The 16,871-nt window shown below is 44.2% G+C and overlaps 1 protein-coding gene across 4 annotated transcripts in view; it reads right to left on the bottom strand.

The window, feature by feature from the left end:
* LOC106594274 (polypyrimidine tract-binding protein 3) overlaps positions 1–15,037 on the bottom strand; it is a 189,298-nt gene extending 174,261 nt beyond the window's left edge. For 3 of the 4 annotated variants that reach the window (XM_082960604.1, XM_082960606.1, XM_082960605.1), the window contains exon 1: positions 14,776–15,020. In XM_082960604.1, the coding sequence (XP_082816730.1) occupies positions 14,776–14,910 (135 nt within the window). In that variant the 5' untranslated portion in view covers positions 14,911–15,020. Of the gene's footprint in view, positions 1–14,775 lie in introns of all 4 variants that reach the window. The other variant, XM_082960603.1, reaches the window with a different exon arrangement.
* Between the last annotated feature and the right edge of the window lie 1,834 nt (positions 15,038–16,871).

A 16,871-nucleotide genomic window follows, 5' to 3' on the forward strand; every position in this document is an offset into this window, starting at 1 on the left:
CAAGAGGTATTCTCCCCAACAGTAACAAAGCCAAGAGGTATTCTCCCCAATAGTAACAAAGCCAAGAGGTATTCTCCCCAACAGTAACAAAGCCAAGAGGTATTCTCCCAATAGTAACAAAGCCAAGAGGTATTCTCCCAATAGTAACAAAGCCAAGAGGTATTCTCCCAACAGTAACAAAGCCAAGAGGTATTCTCCCCAACAGTAACAAAGCCAAGAGGTATTCTCACCAATAGTAACAAAGCCAAGAGGTATTCTCCCAACAGTAACAAAGCCAAGAGGTATTCTCCCCAACAGTAACAAAGCCAAGAGGTATTCTCCCAACAGTAACAAAGCCAAGAGGTATTCTCCCAACAGTAACAAAGCCAAGAGGTATTCTCCCCAACAGTAACAAAGCCAAGAGGTATTCTCCCCAACAGTAACAAAGCCAAGAGGTATTCTCCCTAACAGTAACAAAGCCAAGAGGTATTCTCCCCAACAGTAACAAAGCCAAGAGGTATTCTCCCAACAGTAACAAAGCCAAGAGGTATTCTCCCCAACAGTAACAAAGCCAAGAGGTATTCCCCAATAGTAACAAAGCCAAGAGGTATTCTCCCCAACAGTAACAAAGCCAAGAGGTATTCTCCCCAACAGTAACAAAGCCAAGAGGTATTCTCCCAACAGTAACAAAGCCAAGAGGTATTCCCCCAACAGTAACAAAGCCAAGCGGTATTCTCCCCAACAGTAACAAAGCCAAGAGGTATTCTCCCCAACAGTAACAAAGCCAAGAGGTATTCTCCCCAACAGTAACAAAGCCAAGAGGTATTCTCCCAATAGTAACAAAGCCAAGAGGTATTCTCCCAACAGTAACAAAGCCAAGAGGTATTCTCCCCAACAGTAACAAAGCCAAGAGGTATTCTCCCAACAGTAACAAAGCCAAGAGGTATTCTCCCAACAGTAACAAAACCAAGAGGTATTCTCCCCAATAGTAACAAAGCCAAGAGGTATTCTCCCCAACAGTAACAAAGCCAAGAGGTATTCTCCCCAACAGTAACAAAGCCAAGAGGTATTCTCCCCAACAGTAACAAAGCCAAGAGGTATTCTCCCCAACAGTAACAAAGCCAAGAGGTATTCTCCCAACAGTAACAAAGCCAAGAGGTATTCTCCCAACAGTAACAAAGCCAAGAGGTATTCTCCCCAACAGTAACAAAGCCAAGAGGTATTCTCCCCAACAGTAACAAAGCCAAGAGGTATTCTCCCTAACAGTAACAAAGCCAAGAGGTATTCTCCCCAACAGTAACAAAGCCAAGAGGTATTCTCCCAACAGTAACAAAGCCAAGAGGTATTCTCCCCAACAGTAACAAAGCCAAGAGGTATTCCCCAATAGTAACAAAGCCAAGAGGTATTCTCCCCAACAGTAACAAAGCCAAGAGGTATTCTCCCCAACAGTAACAAAGCCAAGAGGTATTCTCCCAACAGTAACAAAGCCAAGAGGTATTCCCCCAACAGTAACAAAGCCAAGCGGTATTCTCCCCAACAGTAACAAAGCCAAGAGGTATTCTCCCCAACAGTAACAAAGCCAAGAGGTATTCTCCCCAACAGTAACAAAGCCAAGAGGTATTCTCCCAATAGTAACAAAGCCAAGAGGTATTCTCCCAACAGTAACAAAGCCAAGAGGTATTCTCCCCAACAGTAACAAAGCCAAGAGGTATTCTCCCAACAGTAACAAAGCCAAGAGGTATTCTCCCAACAGTAACAAAGCCAAGAGGTATTCTCCCCAATAGTAACAAAGCCAAGAGGTATTCTCCCCAACAGTAACAAAGCCAAGAGGTATTCTCCCCAACAGTAACAAAGCCAAGAGGTATTCTCCCCAACAGTAACAAAGCCAAGAGGTATTCTCCCCAACAGTAACAAAGCCAAGAGGTATTCTCCCAACAGTAACAAAGCCAAGAGGTATTCTCCCCAATAGTAACAAAGCCAAGAGGTATTCTCCCCAATAGTAACAAAGCCAAGAGGTATTCTCCCCAATAGTAACAAAGCCAAGAGGTATTCTCCCAACAGTAACAAAGCCAAGAGGTATTCCCCAATAGTAACAAAGCCAAGAGGTATTCCCCAATAGTAACAAAGCCAAGAGGTATTCTCCCCAACAGTAACAAAGCCAAGAGGTATTCTCCCCAACAGTAACAAAGCCAAGAGGTATTCCCCAATAGTAACAAAGCCAAGAGGTATTCTCCCCAACAGTAACAAAGCCAAGAGGTATTCTCCCCAATAGTAACAAAGCCAAGAGGTATTCTCCCCAACAGTAACAAAGCCAAGAGGTATTCTCCCCAACAGTAACAAAGCCAAGAGGTATTCCCCAATAGTAACAAAGCCAAGAGGTATTCTCCCCAATAGTAACAAAGCCAAGAGGTATTGCCCAATAGTAAGGATGACTCACAGTGTGTCCCAAATGGCACTCTATTCCCTATATACTGTAGTCCTAGGGTTTCAAGCTCTGGTTGATTTAAAAATGTAATTATATTTAGTAATATTGAATTGTGTTTTGTTGTCAACACAACCAGATATCAACATTTAAAGGAGATGTGTCTTCTGATTGGATAGATCCGTCTGAGCCTCTGACTGAGTCTGGCTTCAATTCCAGTTTAACTACAAATTAATCATTAATATGTTGAATTCACATCTTCATCTCAACTAAAAATCTAAAATTAAAGAATAGGAATAAATCAACATTTATTTCAAGTGCATTTGAAGTTTAATTTAATGTGGAAACAAGGGGGGGTGTAGACTTTCATAAGGCACGCTATGTTGTAATCTCATTGATCAACATATCTACCAAATATTATCCAATTATCCATGTTGAAATGGCATGGTGCGCCCAGTGGGATTCCAGCTCCAGCTCTCTTCTCTGACTAACCCAACCAGGAAGAAACACAGAGGCAAACCAGGAAGAAAACCAGGAAACAGTCACAGCAGCTTCCTGTACCTACAGCCGCAAACAGACACAGCAGCCAGTGGGGGGGCTGGGTCCTACTGTTCTGTTTATAATGGAAACATACACCGTGGACAAAACATTAGGAACACCTTCCTAATATTGAGTTGCAGCCATTTTTGCCCTCAGAACAGCCTCAGTTCGTCGGGTCACGGACTCTAGAAGGTGTCGAAAGCTCTCCACAGGGATGCTGGAACCATGTTGACTCCAATGCAAGCGGTACCGGAGCACCAAGTCTAGGTCCAAGAGGCTCCTAAACAGCTTCTACCCCCCAAGCCATAAGACTCCTGAACAGCTAATCAAATGGCTACCCAGACTATTTGCATTGCCCCGCCACCCCCCTCTCCACACCACTGCCACTCTCTGTTGCTATCATCTATACATAGTCACTTTAATAACTCTACCTACATGTACATATTACCTCAACTAACCAGTGTTCCCGCACATTGACTCTGTACCGGTACCCCCTGTATATAGCCTCCACATTGACTCTGTACTGGTACCCCCTGTATATAGCCTCCACATTGACTCTGTACCGGTACCCCCTGTATGTCGCCTCCACATTGACTCTGTACCGGTACCCCCTGTATATAGTCTCCACATTGACTCTGTACCGTAACACCCTGTATATAGCCTCCACATTGACTCTGTACCGGTACCCCCTGTATATAGCCTCCACATTGACTCTGTACTGGTACCCCCTGTATATAGCCTCCACATTGACTCTGTACCGGTACCCCCTGTATATAGCCTCCACATTGACTCTGTACTGGTACCCCCTGTATATAGCCTCCACATTGACTCTGTACTGGTACCCCCTGTATATAGCCTCCACATTGACTCTGTACCGGTACCCCCTGTATATAGCCTCCACATTGACTCTGTACCGGTACCCCCTGTATATAGCCTCCACATTGACTCTGTACCGGTACCCCCTGTATATAGCCTCCACATTGACTCTGTACCGGTACCCCCTGTATATAGTCTCCACATTGACTCTGTACCGTAACACCCTGTATATAGCCTCCACATTGACTCTGTACCGGTACCCCCTGTATATAGCCTCCACATTGACTCTGTACTGGTACCCCCTGTATATAGCCTCCACATTGACTCTGTACCGGTACCCCCTGTATATAGCCTCCACATTGACTCTGTACTGGTACCCCCTGTATATAGCCTCCACATTGACTCTGTACTGGTACCCCCTGTATATAGCCTCCACATTGACTCTGTACCGGTACCCCCTGTATATAGCCTCCACATTGACTCTGTACCGGTACCCCCTGTATATAGCCTCCACATTGACTCTGTACTGGTACCCCCTGTATATAGCCTCCACATTGACTCTGTACCGGTACCCCCTGTATATAGCCTCCACATTGACTCTGTACTGGTACCCCCTGTATATAGCCTCCACATTGACTCTGTACCGGTACCCCCTGTATATAGCCTCCACATTGACTCTGTACCGGTACCCCCTGTATATAGCCTCCACATTGACTCTGTACCGTAATACCCTGTATATAGCCTCCACATTGACTCTGTACCGTAATACCCTGTATATAGCCTCCACATTGACTCTGTACTGGTACCCCCTCTATATAGCCTCCACATTGACTCTGTAACGGTACCCCCTGTATATAGTCTCACTATTGTTATTTTAATGCTGCTCTTTAATTACTTGTTATAAGTCAGCATTTCACTGTGAGGTCTACTACACCTGTTGTATTCAGCATTTCACTGTGAGGTCTACTACACCTGTTGTATTCAGCATTTCACTGTAAGGTCTACTACACCTGTTGTATTCAGCATTTCACTGTGAGGTCTACTACACCTGTTGTATTCAGCATTTCACTGTGAGGTCTACTACACCTGTTGTATTCAGCATTTCACTGTGAGGTCTACTACACCTGTTGTATTCAGCATTTCACTGTAAGGTCTACTACACCTGTTGTATTCAGCATTTCACTGTGAGGTCTACTACACCTGTTGTATTCAGCATTTCACTGTGAGGTCTACTACACCTGTTGTATTCAGCATTTCACTGTGAGGTCTACTACACCTGTTGTATTCAGCATTTCACTGTGAGGTCTACTACACCTGTTGTATTCAGCATTTCACTGTGAGGTCTACTACACCTGTTGTATTCAGCATTTCACTGTAAGGTCTACTACACCTGTTGTATTCAGCATTTCACTGTGAGGTCTACTACACCTGTTGTATTCAGCATTTCACTGTGAGGTCTACTACACCTGTTGTATTCAGCATTTCACTGTGAGGTCTACTACACCTGTTGTATTCAGCATTTCACTGTGAGGTCTACTACACCTGTTGTATTCAGCATTTCACTGTGAGGTCTACTACACCTGTTGTATTCAGCATTTCACTGTGAGGTCTACTACACCTGTTGTATTCAGCATTTCACTGTAAGGTCTACTACACCCCTAAAGGTTATTAATGTAATATCAGCAGCACCGGACCAAACCCTATAGGTTATTAATGTAATATCAGCAGCACCGGACCAAACCCTATAGGTTATTAATGTAATATCAGCAGCACCGGACCAAACCCTATAGGTTATTAATGTAATATCAGCAGCACCGGACCAAACCCTATAGGTTATTAATGTAATATCAGCAGCACCGGACCAAACCCTATAGGTTATTAATGTAATATCAGCAGCACCGGACCAAACCCTATAGGTTATTAATGTAATATCAGCAGCACCGGACCAAACCCTATAGGTTATTAATGGAATATCAGCAGCACCGGACCAAACCCTATAGGATATTAATGTAATATCAGCAGCACCGGACCAAACCATATAGGTTATTAATGTAATATCAGCAGCACCGGACCAAACCCCTATAGGTTATTAATGGAATATCAGCAGCACCGGACCAAACCCTATAGGATATTAATGTAATATCAGCAGCACCGGACCAAACCATATAGGTTATTAATGTAATATCAGCAGCACCGGACCAAACCCCTATAGGTTATTAATGGAATATCAGCAGCACCGGACCAAACCCTATAGGTTATTAATGTAATATCAGCAGCACCGGACCAACCCCTATAGGTTATTAATGTAATATCAGCAGCACCGGACCAAACCCTATAGGTTATTAATGTAATATCAGCAGCACCGGACCAAACCCTATAGGTTATTAATGTAATATCAGCAGCACCGGACCAAACCCCTATAGGTTATTAATGTAATATCAGCAGCACCGGACCAAACCCCTATAGGTTATTAATGTAATATCAGCAGCACCGGACCAAACCCTATAGGTTATTAATGTAATATCAGCAGCACCGGACCAAACCCTATAGGTTATTAATGTAATATCAGCAGCACCGGACCAAACCCTATAGGTTATTAATGTAATATCAGCAGCACCGGACCAAACCCTATAGGTTATTAATGTAATATCAGCAGCACCGGACCAAACCCTATAGGTTATTAATGTAATATCAGCAGCACCGGACCAAACCCTATAGGTTATTAATGCAGCACCGGACCAAACCCTATAGGTTATTAATGTAATATCAGCAGCACCGGACCAAACCCTATAGGTTATTAATGTAATATCAGCAGCACCGGACCAAACCCTATAGGTTATTAATGTAATATCAGCAGCACCGGACCAAACCCTATAGGTTATTAATGTAATATCAGCAGCACCGGACCAAACCCCTATAGGTTATTAATGTAATATCAGCAGCACCGGACCAAACCCCTATAGGTTATTAATGTAATATCAGCAGCACCGGACCAAACCCTATAGGTTATTAATGTAATATCAGCAGCACCGGACCAAACCATATAGGATATTAATGTAATATCAGCAGCACCGGACCAAACCCCTATAGGTTATTAATGTAATATCAGCAGCACCGGACCAAACCCTATAGGTTATTAATGTAATATCAGCAGCACCGGACCAAACCCTATAGGTTATTAATGTAATATCAGCAGCACCGGACCAAACCCCTATAGGTTATTAATGTAATATCAGCAGCACCGGACCAAACCCTATAGGTTATTAATGTAATATCAGCAGCACCGGACCAAACCCTATAGGATATTAATGTAATATCAGCAGCACCGGACCAAACCCCTATAGGTTATTAATGTTATCAGCAGCACCGGACCAAACCCCTATAGGTTATTAATGTAATATCAGCAGCACCGGACCAAACCCTATAGGTTATTAATGTAATATCAGCAGCACCGGACCAAACCCTATAGGTTATTAATGTAATATCAGCAGCACCGGACCAAACCCTATAGGTTATTAATGTAATATCAGCAGCACCGGACCAAACCCTATAGGTTATTAATGTAATATCAGCAGCATCGGAGCTCTGTTCTTTCTGCATGTCACTTCTGCATCTTACTAACCTGGGATTCCTCCCAGGTGGCACCCTATAGCCATAGGGCTCTGGTCACAAGTAGCGTAGCACATAAGGGAATAGGATTCCAATATGGGACGCGGCCTTACCTAGCGCTCCAGGTGAGGGATGTAAATCCCATTAACTTGTTCTTTCCCCCCTATAGCCACAGGCCTTAATAAAAACACTGCTACTCCGCTGAGCAGAAGGCTAAAGATATGTTAGCTAGCTACATGTTTTACGACATCCACACAGAGGGTCTAACATAGTAGTTTAGTTATTGTGTATGAGGGACATAGTAGTTTAGTTATTGTGTATGAGGGACATAGTAGTTTAGTTATTGTGTATGAGGGACATAGTAGTTTAGTTATTGTGTATGAGGGACATAGTAGTTTAGTTATTGTGTATGAGGGACATAGTAGTTTAGTTATTGTGTATGAGGGACATAGTACTTTAGTTATTGTGTATGAGGGACATAGTACTTTAGTTATTGTGTATGAGGGACATAGTAGTTTAGTTATTGTGTATGAGGGACATAGTACTTTAGTTATTGTGTATGAGGGACATAGTACTTTGGTTATTGTGTATGAGAGAAAGGACATACAATATATAGGTTAATTCTTTAGAGTTTAACACAGAGTCCAAACCGGCTGTGAGCAGTGTGGTCAGCCTGTAAGACATTGGGGTAAAGGCGGCTAAACTGACATATTTAAATTATTTTATGAAGGTCATACTATGGCTCATTTAGCTATTTGATTTAGAATTATATGACACCTTTAGGTATTAAAAAATACTTTACTATTAAAGCCCATAGAAAGCCCATATCACACTCATAAATTACTAAAATAAATCATTATAAACAAGGTTTTGAAGTGTCTGATATAAAAACACCTCAGGAAATATATAAATATTTTTTTACACATTTTTTTACTGCCTTTATTGGGGTGGGGTGGGGGGGGCGGGTAGGCACAAAGCTATCTTCATACTCCCATTAGTTTTTTTTAAACCGGTAATGGTTACCGTCAGACGAGTCCAGGTGTGCTAATTTCAGATGTCCGCTTGCATCATACGTCTTCTGTTCACTAAAACACGCAAAACGGATTATTTCTATAAGAGCACCGGGAGCTGGTGAGGCACATTTCGGATAAGAAGCCCGTCGGTCGCCATTTTGACTCGTCCACCATTTCCTCTGTACAGGTTCTTATGATGCAAGGCCCAGGGGTTGGTGTGACATAGGACGGCTGTGGAGGGTGAATAACTTTGAATGAGTTTGTCAAAAGCCATATCTTATGTAGCTAAACAGGTTTGTTGGACATTTGAATAGTGATATTTACTTCATTCTTGTTAGCATGTCATTCTTCATCTACACACACTGGACTCTACCGACACACTGGACTCCACCAACACACTGGACTCTACCCACACACTGGACTCTACCCACACACTGGACTCTACCCACACACTGGACTCTACCCCACACACTGGACTCTACCCACACACTGGACTCTACCCAACACACTGGACTCTACCGACACACTGGACTCTACCCCACACACTGGACTCTACCCAACACACTGGACTCTACCCAACACACTGGACTCTACCCAACACACTGGACTCTACCGACACACTGGACTCTACCGACACACTGGACTCTACCCAACACACTAGACTCTACCCACACACTGGACTCTACCCCACACACTGGACTCTACCCAACACACTGAACTCTACCCAACACACTGGACTCTACCCAACACACTGAACTCTACCCAACACACTGGACTCTACCCAACACACTGGACTCTACCCAACACACTGGACTCTACCCACACACTGGACTCTACCGACACACTGGACTCTACCGACACACTGGACTCTACCCAACACACTGAACACTACCGACACACTGGACTCTACCCAACACACTGGACTCTACCGACACACTGGACTCTACCCCCACACTGGACTCTACCGACACACTGGACTCTACCCAACACACTAGACTCTACCCACACACTGGACTCTACCCAACACACTGGACTCTACCCCCACACACTGGACTCTACCGACACACTGGACTCTACCCAACACACTGGACTCTACCCAACACACTAGACTCTACCCAACACACTGGACTCTACCCCCACACACTGGACTCTACCCAACACACTGGACTCTACCCAACACACTGGACTCTACCCAACACACTGAACACTACCGACACACTGGACTCTACCGACACACTGGACTCTACCCAACACACTGGACTCTACCGACACACTGGACTCTACCGACACACTGGACTCTACCCAACACACTGAACACTACCGACACACTGGACTCTACCCAACACACTGAACACTACCGACACACTGGACTCTACCAACACACTGGACTCTACCCAACACACTGGACTCTACCCAACACACTGGACTCTACCCCACACACTGGACTCTACCAACACACTGGACTCTACCCCACACACTGGACTCTACCAACACACTGGACTCTACCCAACACACTGGACTTTACCGACACACTGGACTCTACCAACACACTGGCCACTACCGACACACTGGACTCTACCCCACACACTGGACTCTACCCAACACACTGGACTCTACCCAACACACTGGACTCTACCGACACACTGGACTCTACCGACACACTGGACTCTACCCAACACACTGAACACTACCGACACACTGGACTCTACCCCACACACTGGACTCTACCAACACACTGGACTCTACCGACACACTGGACTCTACCCAACACACTGAACACTACCGACACACTGGACTCTACCAACACACTGGACTCTACCCAACACACTGGACTCTACCCAACACACTGGACTCTACCCCACACACTGGACTCTACCCAACACACTGGACTCTACCCAACACACTGGACTCTACCGACACACTGGACTCTACCCAACACACTGGACTCTACCCAACACACTGGACTCTACCGACACACTGGCCACTACCGACACACTGGACTCTACCCCACACACTGGACTCTACCGACACACTGGACTCTACCGACACACTGGACTCTACCCACACACTGGACTCTACCGACACACTGGACTCTACCGACACACTGAACTCTACCCAACACACTGGACTCTACCGACACACTGAACTCTACCCACACACTGAACACTACCGACACACTGAACTCTACCCACACACTGAACTCTACCCACACACTGGACTCTACCGACACACTGGACTCTACCCACACACTGGACTCTACCCAACACACTGGACTCTACCCAACACACTGGACTCTACCGACACACTGGACTCTACCGACACACTGAACTCTACCCAACACACTGGACTCTACCGACACACTGGACTCTACCCAACACACTGGACTCTACCCAACACACTGGACTCTACCCAACACACTGGACTCTACTGCCCACACACTGGACTCTACTGCCCACACACTGGACTCTACCCAACACACTGGACTCTACCCACACACTGGACTCTACCGACACACTGGACTCTACCCACACACTAACACAGACTGGACTCTACCCAACACACTGGACATTACCAACACATTGGACTCTACCCACACACTGGACTCTACCGACACACTGGACTCTACCCCCACACACTGAACTCTACCCAACACACTGGACTCTACCCAACACACTGGACTCTACCAACACACTGGACTCTACTGACACACTGGACTCTACCTACACACTGGACTCTACCCAACACACTGGACTCTACCAACACACTGGACTCTACCGACACACTGGACTCTACCGACACACTGAACTCTACCCAACACACTGGACTCTACCGACACACTGAACTCTACCCACACACTGAACACTACCGACACACTGAACTCTACCCACACACTGAACTCTACCCACACACTGGACTCTACCCACACACTGGACTCTACCCAACACACTGGACTCTACCGACACACTGGACTCTACCGACACACTGGACTCTACCCAACACACTGGACTCTACCGACACACTGGACTCTACCGACACACTGGACTCTACCGACACACTGAACTCTACCCAACACACTGGACTCTACCGACACACTGAACTCTACCCACACACTGAACACTACCGACACACTGAACTCTACCCACACACTGAACTCTACCCACACACTGGACTCTACCGACACACTGGACTCTACCCACACACTGGACTCTACCCAACACATTGGACTCTACCCACACACTGGACTCTACCCACACACTGGACTCTACCCAACACACTGGACTCTACCGACACACTGGACTCTACCGACACACTGGACTCTACCGACACACTGGACTCTACCGACACACTGGACTCTACCGACACACTGAACTCTACCCAACACACTGGACTCTACCGACACACTGGACTCTACCCAACACACTGGACTCTACCCAACACACTGGACTCTACTGCCCACACACTGGACTCTACTGCCCACACACTGGACTCTACCCAACACACTGGACTCTACCCACACACTGGACTCTACCGACACACTGGACTCTACCCACACACTAACACACACTGGACTCTACCAACACACTGGACTCTACCGACACACTGGACTCTACCTACACACTGGACTCTACCCAACACACTGGACTCTACCAACACACTGGACTCTACCCCCACACACTGGACTCTACCGACACACTGGACTCTACCGACACACTGGACTCTACCCCACACACTGGACTCTACCGACACACTGGACTCTACCCAACACACTGGACTCTACCAACACACTGGACTCTACCCAACACACTGGACTCTACCGACACACTGGACTCTACATCCACACTGGACTCTACCCACACACTGGACTCTACCAACACACTGGACTCTACCCCACACACTGGACTCTACCCAACGCACTGGACTCTACCCAACACACTAACACACACTGGACTCTACCGACACAATGTTTTTCTTTATTATAAACCGGGTGGTTCGAGCCCTGAATGCTGATTGGCTGAAAGCCATGATATATCAGACCGTATTCCACGGGTATGACAAACATAGTAAAACTGACTATCCTACCGATCCTCGACTTCTGCGATGTCATTTACAAATTAGCCTCCAACACTCTACTCAACAAATTGGATGCAGTCTATCACAGTGCCATCCGTTTTGTCACCAAAGCCCCATATACTACCCACCACTGCGACCTGTACGCTCTCGTTGGCTGGCCTTCGCTTCGGACTCGTCGCCAGACCCACTGGCTCCAGGTCATCTATAAGTCTCTGCTAGGTAAAGCCCCGCCTTATCTCAGCTCACTGGTCACCATAGCAACACCACCCGTAGCACGTGCTCCAGCAGGTATATCTCTCTGGTCACCCCCAAAGCCAATTCCTCCTTATGCCACCTTTCCTTCCAGTTCTCTGCTGCCAATGACTCGTACGAATTGCAAAAAAATCGCTGAAGTTGGAGACTTATATCTCCCTCACTAATTTTAAGCATCAGCTATCTGAGCAGCTGACCAATCGCTGCAGCTGTACATAGCCCATCTGTAAACAGCCCATCCAATCTACCTACCTCATCAACCTATTGTTATTTATTTACTTTTCTGCTCTTTTGCACACCAGTATCTCTACTTGCACATCATCATCTGCTCATTTATCACTCCAGTGTTAATTTGCTAAATTGTAATTACTTCACTACTATGGCCTATTTATTGCCTTACCTACTTACTCCATTTACACACACTGTATATAGACTTTTCTATTGTGCTATTGACTGTATGTTTGTTTTATTCCATGTGTAACTCTGTGTTGTTGTATGTGTCGAACTGCTTTGCTTTATCTTGGCCAGGTCGCAGTTGTAAATGAGAACTTGTTCTAAACTGGCCTACCTGATTAAATAAAGGACTTGTTCTCAACTAGCCTACCTGGTTAAATAAAGGACTTGTTCTCAACTAGCCTACCTGATTAAATAAAGGACTTGTTCTCAACTAGCCTACCTGATTAAATAAAGGTGAAATAAAATAACAAATAAACAATAGCCTGCCTTAACACTTACAGTTAGTTGCCTGTAGAATAGCCTGATAGTTTCCGTAGAGAGATGTGTGATGCACAATCCCCATTGGGGAAGCTCACAGTACATTGGAAACATCGGCTACATTTAATACAACTTTCATGTCCATATCCTAGACGAGGAGCCCAACTCGTGTTGAGTGGTTTAAGTGTGATGATCCACTTCGTTACATTGTATTTGTTACATTATCTGACAATGGGAGGAGAGGACAGAGCGGTCAAGCTGTCCGGGTCTTTTGTTTCGGGAAGAGAAGGCAGGGTATGGCCGGCAGGGTATGGAGGGCAGGGTATGGCAGGCAGAGTGGCACACGATTACAAGTTACAGTTGGCATTGAATTGTTACAAATTGTCTTACAAAACTGCACAATTATGGTCAGCATTTGCAAGTTGACTTATATCGGCTAAAATATGATTCCAAACAGCGTTATAGACTATGACAATGTTATTGCTAATTTATTACATTCAGATATTTATGAATTAATTACAGCGTAGACTAAACCAATAATTGGACGTATAAAGCCTATCTGAAAAGACATTTATTAAAATGTTGTAATGGTTACGAGGAAGATGTGATAAAGCTATGAACCAGCCCCCACGTCGTCGTTCCTCTTCCTCGCACACGAGTTGTAAACAATCATTTAGAATAGCTGCTGTTTAGTTGTTTAAACGTCTTTAATACAACGTAGAACTACCCTTAGAACACATAATACTTTTACTTTAACAGTTACCTCTTCTAACAAGTTGTACGTGTTCTCTAAATGATGCTTTATGTGTATCAGAGCTTTCTGTTGTTTTTTCTCCTCGAACAAGACAGAAACGCCCCTTACATATGTTAAAATGGCAGCATATCTTCATCTAATGTTCATTTACTGTCCCGCTGTGATATACACTGTTGATCAACATCATGCGTCAATAACACACAGAAAAAGATAACTCGATAACTGAAATAATGTGTTGTTTTCAATCACTTCCTCAAAATCTAACTCAAATAATGGAACAAGCAAACAGCCATGCGCATAAAAACACGGAAAATGGGATTTCCTCTACATGTTATAGTTTTTCCAGCGACGTGAAGTCTTTAATATAATAGAATAACACCATCACATCTGTCTAAACACTTTAAAGCACCAAAAGGTAGGGTTTAATTGACTGAGAGGGGCTTGTTTGCGCCCCCTATCCTACCGTGTTCAATTCTGTAAATGTTCTATCCGTGTCTAGAATTCCACACTATAGGTTACATGAAATGGTACGAAGTGCTATGCAACAAAAATGTTTTACATGCGCGTGTGTAATCAGCAAATATTGTAAAGAAAAAACAACATACCCATCCATTGCACAGAGGAAACAGTGTAGAAAGGACAGTGAACGCTCGGCAAAGTGAAGAAATAGGTTTGGGTGTTGTTACTCCTGCCTCTGGTATAACCCTCGCCCCCACAACACAGAAAATGTTCTCTCTCATACGCACAATGGCACGCTTCCTGTTCCTGACGTGAGCACAGAAATACAGACATGTACAGACGCCTGCTTGCCTGCCTGCCTGCTGCCTGCCTGCCTCGCTGTACAAAATGGCCTCCCCTCTCAGGCAGCTCTAAAAGAGACACACCTTTGTCACTTTCAACAAGGAGCGCGCATCCATGTAGGTCTACACCAATCTGCGCCCTAGCGCTCCATCTCCCCGACCGCAGTTTGGACAGAAATAAGGCCAGAATATATCTTTACCCGCCATGTCAGAGAGATAGCGGCAGGGGTTATCATGTAGGGAAAGATTGGAGTCTAGCCACTTGTCTGCTGCAGACTAGGAGTTAGTTAAACAGGGATAATCTGGTTCAACGGCAGGTATTAATTAATCAACTAAATGGATCACAGTGATCAATCAATCTTCCACAGTCCACACTAATTTACCTCGAGAGACACAATAAAGCCATACCACATATTTCTTATTTGGGTCGGCAGGTAGTCTAGTGGTTAAGTGGTTAGAGAGTTGGACTAGTAACCAAAAGGTTGCTGGATCGAATCCCCGAGCTGACACGGTAACAATCTGTCATTCTGCCTGAACAAGGCAGTTAACCCACTATTCCTAGGGCCGTCATTGTAAATAAGAATTTGTTCTTAACAGACTTGCCTAGTTAAATAAAACATTGTTTATTATACATGTATATAAGACTGTAATATACACGACCTGTAACATACTTAAGCAATAAGGTGCGATATTGGCAGTATATCACAAACCCCCGAGGTGCGGTATTGGTTACCAGCTTAATTACAGCAGTAAAAATAAATGTTTTGTCATACCTGTGGTATACGGTCTGATATACCATGGCTGTCAGCCAATCAGGGTTCGATCCAACCAGTTTATAAATGTGTATAAGCCTGTAATTCACATGTACATAAACCTGTAATAAGCCTGTAATATACATTATATAAGCCTGTAATAAGTCTGTAATGTACATTATATAAGCCTGTAATATTCATTATATAAGCCTGTAATATACATGTATATAAGCCTGTAATAAGTCTGTAATGTACATTATATAAGCCTGTAATATGGCCGTAATATACAGGTATATAAGCCTGTAATAAGTCTGTAATGTACATTATATAAGCCTGTAATATGTCCGTAATATACAGGTATATAAGCCTGTAATATTCTGTAATAAGCCTGTAATATGCTTGTAATAAGCCTGTAATATACACGTATATAAGCCTGCAATAAGACTGTAATATACAGGTATATAAGCCTGTAATAAGCCTGTAATATACATGTATATAAGCCTGTAATAAGCCTGTAATATACATGTGTATAAGCCTGTAATAAGCATGTAATAAGCCTGTAATATACAGGTATATAAGCCTGTAATATTCTGTAATAAGCCTGTAATAAGCCTGTAAAATACAGGTATATAAGCCTGTAATATGCCTGTAATATACATGTATATAAGCCTGTAATATACATGTATATAAGCCTGTAATATACAGGTATATAAGCCTGTAATATACAGGTATATAAGCCTGTGATAAGCCTGTAATATACAGGTATATAAGCCTGTAATATGCTGTAATAAGCCTGTAATATACAGGTATATAAGCCTGTAATATACAGGTATATAAGCCTGTAATAAGCCTGTAATATACAGGTATACAAGCCTGTAATATGTGTCGACCATTCACTCCTACATTTAGTCCTGGATCATAGGCTGTAGAGCTTTACATCAGATGACAGGGATTCCTGGTGCAAAATTCCTTCAGTGTTTCCTGCATGTCAACAGTTGTTTGATCACGGTTCTATCCATGCAGCACCGTGAGCACTGGAGCATGTAGGAACTTGTTGCACCAGTCTGACTAGACATACTGGAGTTCTGTATACACATCCAATCAGAACATTACTTCAATACAAAGGAAAGCTAGAGTTCCAAACATTAT

The sequence above is a fragment of the Salmo salar genome, chromosome 13 (genome assembly GCF_965601325.2).
Source record: "Salmo salar chromosome 13, fSalSal1, whole genome shotgun sequence".
Taxonomy (NCBI): Eukaryota; Metazoa; Chordata; class Actinopteri; order Salmoniformes; family Salmonidae; genus Salmo; species Salmo salar.